The sequence below is a fragment of the Symphalangus syndactylus genome, chromosome 21 (assembly GCF_028878055.3).
Source record: "Symphalangus syndactylus isolate Jambi chromosome 21, NHGRI_mSymSyn1-v2.1_pri, whole genome shotgun sequence".
NCBI lineage: Eukaryota > Metazoa > Chordata > Mammalia > Primates > Hylobatidae > Symphalangus > Symphalangus syndactylus.
The window spans coordinates 70,208,784-70,223,216 of NC_072443.2; the positions used below are offsets into that span (position 1 = coordinate 70,208,784).

Sequence of the window (14,433 nt, forward strand, 5' to 3'; positions counted from 1 at the left end):
CTTAGGATAATTGGCATTAAATGAAATAGTGTATATAAACAAGCCATCAGTGACCAGAAGAAATTATAGAAACAGCTTGTGCTCTTATTTTGTTGGGAGAGAAAATGTTATGGAACATGTTAAGAAAGTAATATGAATGCAAGGGTCTTTGGCCAAAATATACATACTAGGTTGGGAGCAGGGCTTGGGGAAGGACACTGTTTCTTTAGACAGATACATCATCTGGTGATGCTGTTGTACTGGATGCCGGAGATGCAGAATCAATTAAAGACAAGACTTTACTTTTAAGGAACACACAGTATAGTGGGGAAAGAAGTAGAAATATCAACCCTGCTTCTCCATGTGCTTTTACAGAGGCAAGCATGCACTCTGGGTGATGGGGTAGGCAGGAGGGCCGGGGGAGAACTTTCTATGTCAGGTTTGAAAAGCTGGCTAGAGAGTATGTCCAGGAAAGAACAGGGTGGAGTATGCAGTCAGCATGATTGAAAAGAGAGCCAGGCAAAGAAGTTAGACTAAAATTTGGAAGCCTTCCCAAGCCGAGAGACCTATGTGTGCAGAAAACCAAAGGTCTGAGGCTTCTTGCCTGGATCTTGAACAAGAGCCAAGAAATTCTGCTTGAATTTCAACAGAGGCAGAGAATATGGAGGGTCAAGAGAGGTGTTAAAACCAGATCACAGAGGGCCCGCCCCAGGTGCTAACCTCTGAGAGGTTTGAATTCTTTCAGCCATTATAGCCTTTTGGCCACTGTTTTGACAACAGTGGCTTCAGCCAGGCTGGCCTTCATTCCCCATTGGTTTTAGAATCAGGGCATTCTCTGACAGGTAGTCACAATGGCCAAGGGCAGACTGCTATGTCTAGTGATGGGGGAGTATTAATAGAGTTATTAATAGTTAGACCCTGGCCTCAGGTCCTACCCCAAGGATGGTGGCTTGAACTTCTTCATAATTGGATTGCCCCCAATAAAATCACATTACAAACAAAAGAGTATTGGAACACCTGGTGCCTGCATCTGTATTGGAAATTGTATTCCAATGTACTGTCCTCTCCCTTGCAGCTAACCTAATTTCCTTTCCTTCCCCTTGTCATCCACCCCCCCAACTCATACATGTTTAGTTTTACAAAATAATACCACCTATAGCCATGTATGAATCGTATTTTTCTTTTATAGTGAACGTGAGTCCCCACCACATTTGTGAAAGGGGAGTTGAGTTCATATAAGGAATTGGGGGCACAGGCCTGGGCTGGGGTCAGGCAGGGGAGATGGGATTTTTGGGGGTTGCTCCATCTATCTGGTTATGTTATTTGAGGAGGCTGAGACCAAGGGAAAACGGAAAGGCTTGGGCCTGTTCGGCAAACTCTTATTACAAAGACCATTTTGAAGCACTCTGCTGTGCCATCACAAATTGTGATTGGCTTCTCAGGCTGAGCCATGCATCTATGAAGGGTTTGAACAATTCCAACAGGTGCCTGGCCTGAGCTACAGCAGGCTGGTGGATGACTTCTCTTGGTATTCCTGGAGAGTTATTGAATGTGGCCAAGCAATGAAATAACAGTGAAAAGGGAAGTCACTTTTTTTATTTCGAGAAGGTGTACACTGACAAAAAGGAGCCTGTCCATGCCAGAGAGACCCTTGTGGTCATATTCTGCTAATTGGTCTCTTTACAACTTGAAAACATTGATAAACAGAAGGAATTTAACTTTTCTTCCTTGGGGACTGAAAGAGCATGGATGCTCAGGGTGGCAGTTTTATTTGAAGTTGCTGGGTTATTCTGATATATGATGATAGTATCCTAAAGAAATGAGATCTTTAAAAGCCAGGACCTTTATCAAGCAGTCTAAGCTCAAAGGAGCAGAGAATTATTGAAGGTAGAATAGGATTCAAGCCACATTTCTTTTAAAGGCTCGTGGAAGTCAGTCTTGATAGTGAACAGATATTCATTCGGTGCTGAATTATTAGGTTGGTGCAAAAGTAATTGCAACTTTTGCCATTACACATAGAACCTAAGTTTCTGCTCCGAGAATAAAGGCTATATGCCGATTAGTCCATTCTGTAAGACTTGGCCAAAATGTGTTTTTAACCATTATTAGCATATAGTTTCTTTTAGCCCCATTTTAATCTTGTGTGGGTTATAACCCCACTTGGGATGCACTGAGGAAAAAAGCAACATGGTTCAGAGAACTGGACCTTTCTTTTGACAGTTTAAAATTTTACAGCTATTACTGACCTTTTACAACTATTACAACTACCTTTTCATTCAGTGGCCCCAACCTTCTTGGCACCAGGGACTAGTTTCATGGAAGACAGTTTTTCCACAGACTGGGCAGGGCAGAGGCTGATGGTTTTGGAATGATTCAAGTGCATTACATTTATTGTAATGCTATTATTACTACATTATTATTATTATTACATTATTATATTATTATTACATTGTAATATATAATGGAATAATTATACAATTCACTGTAATCTAGAATCACTGGGAGCCTTGCAACTGGATGGTCTCATCTGGGGGTGATGGGAGACAGTGACAGATCATCAGGCATTAGATTTTTATAAGGAGTGCACAACCTAGATCCCTCTTAAGCACAGTTTGCAATAGAGTCCGTGCTCCTATGAAAATCTAATGTCCCTGCTGATCTGACAGGAGACAGAGCTCAGGTGGTGATGCAAGCGATGGGGAGCAGCTGTAAATATAGATGAAGCTTCACTCACTCACCCGCCTCTCCCTTCGTGCTGTGAGGCCCAGTTCCTAACAGGCCACAGACTGGTACCAGTCCTGGGGTTGGGAACCCCTGTTTTAGGTCACAGTTGTATACAGGTTCAGGATTTGGCCAAAGTAATGCAAATTCACCCTTCTTTGCTTTGATTTCATCTCAAAGTGATGTCCTTTGGCTGTGTCCCCACCCAAATCTCATCTTGAATTGTAATTCCCGTAATCCCCATGTTTCGTGGGAGGGACCCAGTGGGAGGTGATTGAATCATGGGGGCAGGTTTTCCCCATGCTGTTGTCATGATAATGAGTAAGTCTCACGAGATCTGATGGTTTTATACAGGACAGTTCCCCTGCACATGTCCCTTGCTTGCCGCCATGTAAGACGTGCCTTTGCTCTTTATTCACTTTCCGCCAAGATCGTGAATCTTCCCCAGCCATGTGGAACTGTGAGCCCATTAAACCTCCTTTCCTTTATGAATTACCCAGTCTTGGGTATTTCTTAGAGCAGTGTGAGAATGGACTGATACACAAAGATAGTGATGATTTAGGGATTCATGGCAGCATCTAGCCAGTTCCATACCCTAAATGTCATTGATATTCAATAAATCCTTAAACACAAATTTAAAAATCTTGATTTATGGGTGATTTTTTGCTCACGAGTCTTTGTTTTCATTATTTTTGAATGTTGGAGAACATTTTTGGACATTAGAGAATACTGTTGGCTCAGCAGCCCTCACCAACCAGACTTTAATTTTAATAATCCAAGACCATAGACTGTGGACAATCCAGGAATTATCTGTCTCACTTTTAGCATGCATTTGTGTTTGTTTATCGGAGACTGCTTTGTCAGAGATGACATCCTGAGTTAAGAAGATGGATCTTGGAACCAGAGAGACATGGAATCTGTATTTTTTGCTTCCTAGTTATGTGTCCTGGAGCAAGGTACTTCCTCTTGCTGAGCCTTGGCTTTCTCCTCTGCCTAATGGGTATAATAATAGTCTTTATAGCTAACATTTAATAAGTGCCTACTGTGTGCCAGGCACTGTTCTAAATGCTTTGTCATTTAATCCATAATACAACCCCATGAGGTGTATCAAGGTATAATAATGATGGTGCCTGCATAATAGAATATGATCCATTATTAAGCAAGATAGTTCATGAAAAACACTTCACATGCTGTCTGATACATTATAAGAACTCAATAAATATATGGTATCAGTGGTAGTTACTGTAGTTAACTATTGCGTGTAACAAATTGGCCCATATTTAGTGCTTAAAAAAAAACCAATTGTCTCACACAATTTCTGAGGGTCATAAACCTGGAAGACACTTAGCTGGGTAGTCCCATGAGGTTGCAGTCAAGCTGTCTACTGGTACTGCAATCATCTGAAGGCTCAGCTGAGGGTCGGCTTCCGTGATGGTTCACTCACAGGGCTGTTTGTCAAGGCCTCAGGTCTTCACTGGCTATTGGTAAGAGGCCTCAGTTCCTCTCAGCATGGGTCTTTCCAAAGGGCTCCTTGTGATACGTCAACTGGCTTCCCCCAGAGCAAATGCTCAAAGAGAGGGTACGTGTGTACAAGAACAAGCAAAAAATGGAAGATGAGGTGTCTTTTATAACCTAACCATGAAAGTAGCATGCCAACACTCCTGCCATATTCTTTTGGTCACACAGAACAACCTTGGGACAGTGTGGGAACATACTACCTGATATGGTTTGGCTCTGTGTCCCCACCCATATCTCATGTTGAATTGTAAACCCCAATGTTGAAGGGGGGTCCTGGTGGGAGATGATTGGATCATGGGGGTGGTTTTCATGGTTTAGCACCATCCTCCTAGTGTGCTGTCTAGTGATAGAATTCTCACAAGATCTGGTTGTTGGAAAGTGTGTAGCACTTTTCCCTTCACTGTCTATCTCTCTTCCCTGCTCTGGCCAGGTGAAGATGTGCTGGCTTCCCCTTCACCTTCTGCCATGATTGTAAGTTTCCTGAGGCCTCCCCAGCCATGCTCCTGTATAGCCTGTGGAACTGTGGGCCAATGAAACCCCTTTTCTTTATAAATTATCTGGTCTCAGGTAGTTCTTTATAGCAACGCAAGAACGAACTAAGATATTATCCTAAGGGCATGTGTACCAGGAGGCAGGGATCATTAAGGCCATGTTGGAGGCTGACTGCCACAGTGGTCTATGTTTCTAAGAATGTTAAATCACATTCCAAAACCATGAAGGTGGGAAGCTGAGCTTAGGAAAACTTCCCTGAAAATAAGGATTTGCCACCAAAAGCCTATCAGCCTAAGCATTCAGTCTGTGGTACATTTTGCAGGTAGGTGCAACCACCATGCATGTTTGAAGGGTGTTTCCTGTGGCTTCTAATTTGCATATCCTGAGATGGTATCAAAAGCTTGTATTTACTCTTCTGCCATTTTTTCACTCCAGCTTTTATTTTAATATTCTGGTACCTATTTTTTGATCTTCCAGTACTGTGGGCATGGCTCATCTTACAGTCGGTTCTAAAAGTATATAGCAACCCCTAACTAAAAGTTCATTTCATTACCAACTGGCCAAAGGCAGTGAATTTATATTCAATCACCCATCTGAGTGTTTTCCCCCAATTTTCTGGGGACAGATTCACTGCAGTTATTCCCTTAAATGGATTTTTTGGCCTTTCTTTCAGGCCTGCATTTGACATTTTCTCAAGAATGTTTATTTTTTAATTTACAACTTTGAGAGGTTTATTTTATGAGATGGGTTTTATGCAACAAAACATAATGGGTTCAGAGTTGGGGGGGAACCCTGTGAATTTGCAATTGACTGCCATGAGGAGGAATTATTCATTTCATTTGTGGGAGAAAAATGACAGCTAACAGGAAAGTAGAAAGGTTTCAGGTCTCAATTCACAGATGAACAAATCGCCTTTCATAAGTCAGCATGCTTGGTGTTTTGTATTTGCCATAAACGTCTATTTGTGAGGCTTTTGGAAGGATGTGATTAGGGTATGATCTCTCAGTGGAGGGTTTTTGCAGAGTCTTCTTGGTTAAAGGGGCCTTTTGAATTAAAACAGAAGAAAATGAAGGCCCTTGCCTCATGAACATCAGAGCTTGGAGTCAGACTGGCCTGTCTTTATTCCCTTTCTTCTTTGTAGAGCTGGTGGTCCCTTCTGTTTTTCAAAAAGAAGATGCTTGGATACTCAATGCCTGGACTTCCTCATTCTAATAATATAAGGGTGAAATATTAACTTATCTAAGGACTGGAAGCTTCAGTAACCATTCTTCCTGACTCTGAGCAGAAAAGACTGTGGAAAAACCACTGTGCTCTCCTTTTCACCCTCACACCTCACAACACTCCATTAATTTCCAGGCATCACCCTTCATTAGCCACCCCAGGGCTGAAGGACTGTGTTATGAGGCTGCAGGGTCATGAACCTCACCATCCACCCCTTGGTTCATTTCACAGCTTGCTCCTTTCTTAATACCTTATGGCCCATTTTCCCCCCTTCACTTGGCAAGGGGAACCTTTCCCAGGGCCTGAAATGGATGGGGCTCCTGCTGCTCCTCTTTTGTTTAGTGCCTCCCTATTCTGTGATCTTAAAAGTGTACACCCTTGCCATAACCGTAGCATTTGCTCAGTACTCTCAACATAAACGAAGCTTAGATCACAGTGAAACTGCGGACCTGCAGGTCGCCTTCTTCACTGAGTCAATTTTTAAATGAAGATGGAACACAAGAGGATGATCTTATTGTTCAGTAAATTTACTCTAATACATAAACCTCATGGTGGAAGATGGTATTTGGTGAGTTTAATCTGCTCCACCTTTTTTAATGAATAAGATAATTATAAATGTGATTGTATTTGCTCATTATACACCACCGATAGCAGTTTGTTTAGAAATACTGCATATGTAAAGTAAACTTCCTAAGCTGATCAAAGCAAGGAGAAGGGCGCACCTGCCAAGCACTGGGAATTTTCCCATCTGTCTGTACCATGAGCCATGTTACCTTTGATCTTTTTCTTTGGTGATTGACAGGCTGGCAAAGACCATAGCAACTTCTGAAAGTGCCTATCAACGTGGCAGTGGGAGCAAAATTAATGTGTGTTTTCCCTCAAAGAAGATACTAGGTGTGTAAAGGAGTGGTTTAGAAGCGTCAGGGAGACAGGGTAGCATTATGGTTAAGAACATGGACCCTAGAGCCAGATAAGCTTAGGTTTGAGTCCAGGCTCTACCGCTTAGTAGATGTGTGACAAGTATATTAGTTATCTATTACCGTGTAACAAATTACTCCAACACCTAGTGACTTAAACAGCAACCATTTATCATGTCACGCAGTTGCTGAATGTCAGGCACCCAGGAGTGGCTCACCCGAGTGGTTCTGTTTCAGGGTCTCTCACAAAGCTGTGTTAGGATGTTGACTGGGGCAGCAGTCATCTGAGGCTCGACTGGGGCCAGAGGATCCACCTCGAGGTTCACTCCCATGGCTCTTGGCAAGAGGCCTCAGTTCTTCACCACGTGGGTCTGCTCCTGGCATTTTACTCAGAGTGAGTGCCTAACTTCCCTGAGCCTCTGTTTCTTCATATATCATATAAGGAAAAGAGTAGTTACTTCAAAGGATTATAGTGAAGATTGAATTTCAATGAAAGTGCTTAGCATGTCATCTGATTCATGATAAATTCTCCCTTACTATTCTTACCATTTTTATCATCATTGTGATTGTCACCTATCCCATAATTCCTATAATGTTTAAATGGGCCTGTGTATCTCCAATTTCTGTTTTTTTTTCCTCTTTGCCACCAACAATCTTCCCATTCCTCTGAATTTCACATTCTTTCTTGACTGCCTACAATTAGAACCCATCAGAATGTCAATACCCAAAGGCAGATGGAGCCCTGCTGGGGTCTCAGTTGGCTGCCAGGACATGGAAGGATGTGGCTAATGGTAGCATTTGCAGAGAACTTGCACCAAATACTGGCCCTGTCATTAAAGCAAAGAGAAAAAAATATTTCTGCGCAAGAGTTTTTGGTCAGAGAACTGTAACTACAGTTTGAGAGGAAACACAGGAAAAAAGACATAGTGGAAGGTTGTAGAATATATACACAGAGTTCACTTAGTAAGAGATATAAAGTAGAGAGCATCTCTGTTACACCCCTTTTAGGGGCTCTTGAGATCTTTGGACTGTCTTCAGTGATAAGGCTCAGGTGTACACATCCAAGTTTGCCTAGAATTTTGAGAGGTCCCCAGATATCATCCATTCACTGCAGGTTAATTAAATCTATATAAATAGACAAAGAATGCGGTAAAGACCAGCATAGTGTATCTTGAATGCATATTTGTATTGGAAAGTGAGTAGTAATTTGATATTCCTTTGTACATGTCAAACAATCATGTATACAACCACACATATTAAACTTTTGGTGTTTTTGACAATTTACTTGCTAATCCAGCTTTCTGAACGATACCAGCTACCCATAATTTGTTTTTCTCAGCCATGATGTAATCATTAAGTTGCCATAATGAAGATTGAAGGTTTAATAATGGAAAGTGTTACAAATTTCAATTTAATCATTCCTAAATTGATTAGCAACTTTCCCCAAATGCCTGGCCACAGAAAAACAGAGAGCTAAGAGAGACAAAGTGCTGTGGTCCGAGTTTGATAAATTGTGCTTTGGTGCAGCTGTAATTGAGTTATTGAATTTACTCATCTTCCAAATGATGTTTGCATTGTCTCAGCCATATGTGTTGAGGGCCAGAGAAAGGTCATTAGAAGCTTCAGACTGAGGGCATATATGGGTTACAGCAATTTTGAACAGCAACACCATGGTTAGTCAATTAAAAGGAACACCCAGCAAGGTGTCCCTGAGCCTCTTGCCACAGAATGGTCAGTAGTGAAATCCCAAAGGCCTATTTAGAAGAGTCTGAAGATTCTGTAAGTAAATGTCTACTCTTGGCCTCAGGCTGTTTAGCCCTGACAAATGACGTGGGTGAGCCCCTATGGGCAGATTTGAAGGAAAGGACACCTATAAACAAATCCAGCCTGGCAGCTCTAACAAAGCCAGAATTGAAATAATTAGATAACAGCACTGGCCTCACTCACTAAAGAGAGGAGCTGTGTGTTGTTTTCCGCATTGCTTTGCTAACACCAGATGTGAACTTTTTAACTTTCACCTAGATTTCCCTCCACAACAGTATCTTAAAAACAGTAAATCAGCATGATACTTCAGCTCAAGACATTTTGAGAAAAGGCTTTGTTGTTGGTCTTTTCCTCGTAGCCCACTAACTTATCCCTGTCTGCCCGCATTCCAGGTGAGTGTGAACATTAATGCCACTTGTGTTTTAGGGATTACTAAATAGTCTTCCTTTTTTTCGTGGACCCATTTATATAGCTGTCACATGGTAAATTTTTAATCTAAGATGTGGTATTTTACAAATCCATTAGAATTCATGTGAATAAACAGTCTAAACGGAAGGGGCTAAAGCCAGGAGGCCATTTTGCCTGGGAACTAGAAAAGACAAGCCTTCAGGATGTGGACTGAGAGGCCAAGAAGCAGGGAGAAGCCAGTGACAGACAGCAAGGGAGTCCCAGCCCTCCTTGAGGGCAAAACCAGTGGGGAAGGCTGACTGGGTCCAGCTGCCAGTTGGCATGGGTGAGGACCCCTCAGAGGACGTGGCCCGGCTCCAAGACATGCATATGGCAGGCACCACTTGGATGACAAGCCACCTCAGAACACTTGGTTTGCCTTACAGTCATAAAGGTAAAGTTCTCTGGAAGCCCCTAGATTAATTTATTACATAGATACTATATGGGTTTTTTAGGGCTGCATTTACAAAGGACTCTAACGGAGGTGGCTGAAAAAGGAGAAATGTATTGTCTCAAAGTTCTGAAGGCTAGAAACCCAAAATCAAAGTGTTTTCAGGGCCATGTTCCTTGTGAAACCTGTGGGGGACGTTTTTTTCCTTCTTCTTAGCTGCTGGGTGGTTTGCTGGCAAGCTGTGGCGTTCCTGGGCTGGAAGATGCACCACTCCAATGCCCTGTCTTCACATGGTGTTCTATATCTCTTCACATCGTCGTCCCTCTGTGTCCAAATATCGCTTTTTTATGAAGACACTGGTCATGTTGGATTAGGGCCAACCCTAATGACCTCGTTTTTACTTAATTGCCTCTGTAAAGACCCTATTTCCAAATAAGGTCACATTCTGAGGGACTGGCCGTTAGGACTCTAGCACATCTTTTGAGTCGGTTGCAGGTGGAGGGGCACATTTCAACACATTACAGACATCAAATTTTAAATTGAAAAACGGAATCTAAAGTCTTTCCTTTTGTTGTCTGAGTCAATTTGGAATGTGTTTCTCCCAGATATTTTCATTGAAGCTTAATTTTCCGGATGTTTTAGGGGAAAAGAATAGCACATACTAACAGTGGATCTCAAAAATGTCCGTTTGGGACTAGTTGGTTGGAATGATTGGCACAGTGGGTCTTTGGGGCCTGCATGTAGACTTGAGTTAACCATTTCAAATGGCTTCAGCTCTAGGTGACAGATTTCACTCCACCTGTGGCTGGCTTCTCTAGATGTCTGTGCACTGTTGCCAGAAGGACTTGTCAAGGAGCACAGGAGTATTTCCCTCTTATTCAAGAACAGCATCCACAGCACATGGAGGGCAGTAGGTGGGGTGGGGGAGCATTAGGCTTTGGAAAGTTACAGCCCTAGATTCAAATCCTACCACCACCTCTTACTAGCTGAGTGACCTTGATCATGTTACTTTTCTTTCCTGAGCTTTTCGTCCTCCATAAAACCTAGTGGATGAGGCTCAAATGAGCTGGTATGAACAAAGTACTTAGCACATAGCACAGACTTCGTGAAGGTTAGTGCTTCAAGCAGCCCATCCTTTATATAGTCTCAGACCACACTGGTATAATTTTAGTTATCTAACACTATATAGTTTACACGGCAATTTCACTTACCATATTTAATTTATATTTATTGATTGAGGGACATGATGAAAAATATAAAAATGCTTCTTTTAAATTATTCACAACTGGTAGCCATAACTATGAATCTTCCTATGTTCAGTATTTTAATTATTTTTTTAGCCAACAGCCACTAATCTTGATTAGTTAGTAATCTCAGAGCTGATATCATACCCCAACGCAGTGGTTCTCACCTGGAGGCAATTTTGCCCCCAAGGAGCATTTAACAGTGTCTGGAGACATTTTTAGTTGTCACTGCTGAGGAGGAAGGACAACTAGCATCTAGTGGGTAGAGGCCAGGGATGCTGCTAGACATCCTACAACATACAGCACATTGAACTAACTACCCGCTTTCAACATAGAACTATCTGGCCCAAGATGTCAGCAGGGCTGAAGTTGAGAAACCCTGCCTTAAGCTACCAAGATATTTTCATGAGTAAATGCTCACCTTCAATCAGTCCATCCAATCAGAAAATGGGTGCCATGTAAATAGCACTTTGTTTTTTTTAATTTCCATCCTGCAAAGAAAACATTTAAATCAGAAGTAATATTTTCTAATGTTATGGGAAAAAGAAAACCCATCAGCTTAAGTCAATAAGCGTTTGATGAGTACATTGCCCTGGGGTATTGTGTTGCTGATAAATGACAGCTGTGGACAAACCTGGCATTTGGGTCAGGCTTTAAACATGAGTTGGCCAAAAGCTTCTGGGCTGACCCCTAGATGAACAGTGATGGTAATCACAATGAGTAAGCACAGAATGTTGGTGAATTTCACTAAAAGCAGAGCCATCCCCAAGAGCATGCATACCCTGCCTTGATGGAAGACTCCAAAGTCACCATGACTCCAAATAATGCGACCTCCACTGGTGGCTAGAGTTGCTCAGATCTCATTTGTATTAAAGAGATGAATCATGACCGGGAGTGGTGGCTCACGCCTGTAATCCCAGCACTTTGGGAGGCTGAGGTGGATGGATCACGAGGTCAGGAGTTCAAGACCAGCCTGGCCAACATGGTGAAACCTTGTTTCTACTAAAAATACAAAAATTATCTGGGTGTGGTGGTGGGCACCTTTAATTCCAGCTATTCGGGAGGCTGAGGCAGAGAATTGCTTGAACCCGGGAGGCGGAAGTTGCAGTGAGACGAGATCACGCCCCTGCACTCCAGCCTGGGTGACAGGGTGAGACTCTGTCTCAAAAAGAAAAAAAAAAAAAGATGAATCATTTTTTTCTTGAAAGAAAGAAAATATTTGGTAGCATCAGAATGCCTAGTAATAATAAGCATAATCATAATAATAATAGGAGCCAATATTACTTGAACACCTATTAGGTGTCAGGCCTAAACCAAAAGTTGTCACGCTTCTCCTTTGATTCTCATAGTAGCTCCTTTGAGGGAGGTACTAATGATCCCGTTTCTCAAATGCGGAAACTGAGGCTCTGAGGTTAGGTAATAAGCCCAAATTTATTCAGCTGGTAAGTGGCAGAGCCAGGGTTAAACAACCAGGATCGCTGGCTCCAGATCTCCAACTTAACCACTGGTGCACTTTTGCATCAGTGAACACAATGAGAAGATTTGGGTGGGGGTGCTTTTAAAAATTAAAGAACACTGCCTCAGTTGGGGTTATTTAAAGCATGTTAAATACCTATTTCAATCTGTCACCATGGTAATGATGCCTTTTGTGTATAAGAGATCTTGGAAAACATGGTTTGACTTTTACAGCCCAGGAGATGGGGCTTCTGTTCAAACATTAAGCATTCTCATGACATCTTCATGGTTTTTCCATAGACATGTACCTCGTCACTATAATTTCCAAATGTGCTTTAATTGACTCAAAGAAAAAAAAAGAGCGACTATATTTGGGGCATGGGGAGGTGGAAAAAGGTGATTAAAACAACACAAATTTGTAAGCCTTGGAAGCCAGAATCAAAATGTGTAACCAAACTGTAATCAGGATGTGAATGTGGCTGCATTCTTTTCTGGAGGCTCTAAGGGAAAATCTGTTTCCTTGACTTTTCCAGCTTCTAGAGGCTGCCCATATTTCTTGGCTCATGGTCGCTTCCCATTTCCAAAGCCAGCAGTGTTCCATCTCTCTGATGCTGCTTCCATAGCACAGCTTCCTCTGATTCTCCTCTCTGCCTCCCTCTTCAGCTTTTTTTTTTTTAATTATTATTATTATGCTACAATATACATAACATAAAATTTGCCATCTCAACCATATTTAGGTGTGCAGTGCAGTGGTGTTAGATATATTTGCATTGTTGTGTGACCAATCTCCAGGATTTTCTCATCTTGCAAAAAATGAAACTCTTTATCCAATAAATGACAACTCCTAATTCCCTCCTTCCTCTAGCCCTGGCAGCCTGCGTTCTACTTCCTGTCTCTCTGAATCTGACTACCCCAGGTACCTCATATAAGTGGAATTATATAGTACTTGTCCTTTTGTAACTGGCTTATTTCACTTAGCATGAGTAACTATTTTCCATGAAAACATTCTCTAACTTCTACAAATGGAAAACCAGTAATGCTTGTCATAAATAGAGGGAATAGCCATCAAAATGAACAGAATGAACGCAGCCCATTATTAGATGCTAGCTGAGTTCCACTGTGTGACCCTCTGAGGTTCTTATCTTCCACTGAGATTAGCAAATATTAGCAAGGTGCAAAAGATGTAGCAGCACCGAACTGAGACTCTTTCATAATCTGGAAGATGGCAAGACATTTGATGAAGCCAAACCCTCTTGCTCTGAGATTCAGAGTTAACTCAAGGCCTGCCTTTCCTTCCACTACTTAAAAACAGTTCAGATGTTACTGGGAATGGCTGTGTAGAACATCTAGGCAGGAAAGAAGAAATGAACAGGAACACTGAGTGAGCACCTAATCTAAGTGGAGAAACAAATATTGGTCCTTTTGTATTTGAGTGTGTGTGTCATTGAGTATTCTGAAACAAAAAAATTGGCTTTGCCATCCCACTGCTTCCTTCACCTGGGTAGATTCCAGTTGATTGTCAATTATGTGTAACCAGGCGGTATCAAAAGGCAGTTTAATTCCCCATGAAAATTAGGACTTAACCTGACTCTGTGGCTTTACTGCGAGTACATGGTGCTTGTAATGCCCTTGAGATCACCAACCTGAAAGTGAATCTCCATTTCCTGCACCATCTCTGCAGCTGGGGTCAGATGGAACATCAGATGGGGTCTGATGACAGTCCCTAGATTATGGCTGTAGACGATAAACTTGGGGGTATCTTAGCAGCAGATCCAGGATAAATTACTGGGGACCCATTTTTGCCCCTTTTTATAATCTACCCAAATGTCCTACAGAGGAAGAATGAAATGATGCATCACTTAATATGTTCAAGTGGAATAAGAACACAAATCCTTGCTCTGCTTTTTCTGGAAAATTTGCGTACATTCTGCCTAGTGTTTTATGTTCCAGAATAATCTTTCTTTCATTCTTTTGTTAGTTAAAACAGAAACCAGAGACCTCAATGGGGGTATATGGTTTTAAACAAGATTTATATTATAATAAAGAAGCGCTTTTTGGATCCACATCAAAACAGTTTGACCCTTTCTACAAATGCATTCTTGAGTTTCTGCGTGTTAAGGGAGAGGGTGAGGATAAACCCAGAATTGTTGCTAGTTCCTGCATGTCTTTTATTTCCTCTTACTTGCTCTGTGGACCAGCCCCATCCTAAACTGAATAGACTCACTAAGGATTCTCTCCTGGGCCAGAATCCTCACTCCAAATGCCCTAGCCATAATCAACTGTC

At 41.9% G+C, this 14,433-nt stretch overlaps 1 protein-coding gene across 4 annotated transcripts in view; it reads left to right on the forward strand.

The window, feature by feature from the left end:
- The window catches only part of PDZRN3 (PDZ domain containing ring finger 3), a 243,732-nt gene that overhangs the window by 144,624 nt on the left and 84,675 nt on the right, over window positions 1-14,433 (forward strand). Inside the window, exon 1 of one of the 4 annotated variants that reach the window (XM_055259307.2) lies at window positions 6,323-6,499. The exons of the other annotated variants lie outside the window; for them this stretch is intronic. Within the exon in view, the coding sequence (XP_055115282.1) occupies window positions 6,416-6,499 (84 nt within the window). The 5' untranslated portion in view covers window positions 6,323-6,415. Of the gene's footprint in view, window positions 1-6,322; window positions 6,500-14,433 lie in introns of those variants that run through there. 4 annotated transcript variants of the gene reach the window in all.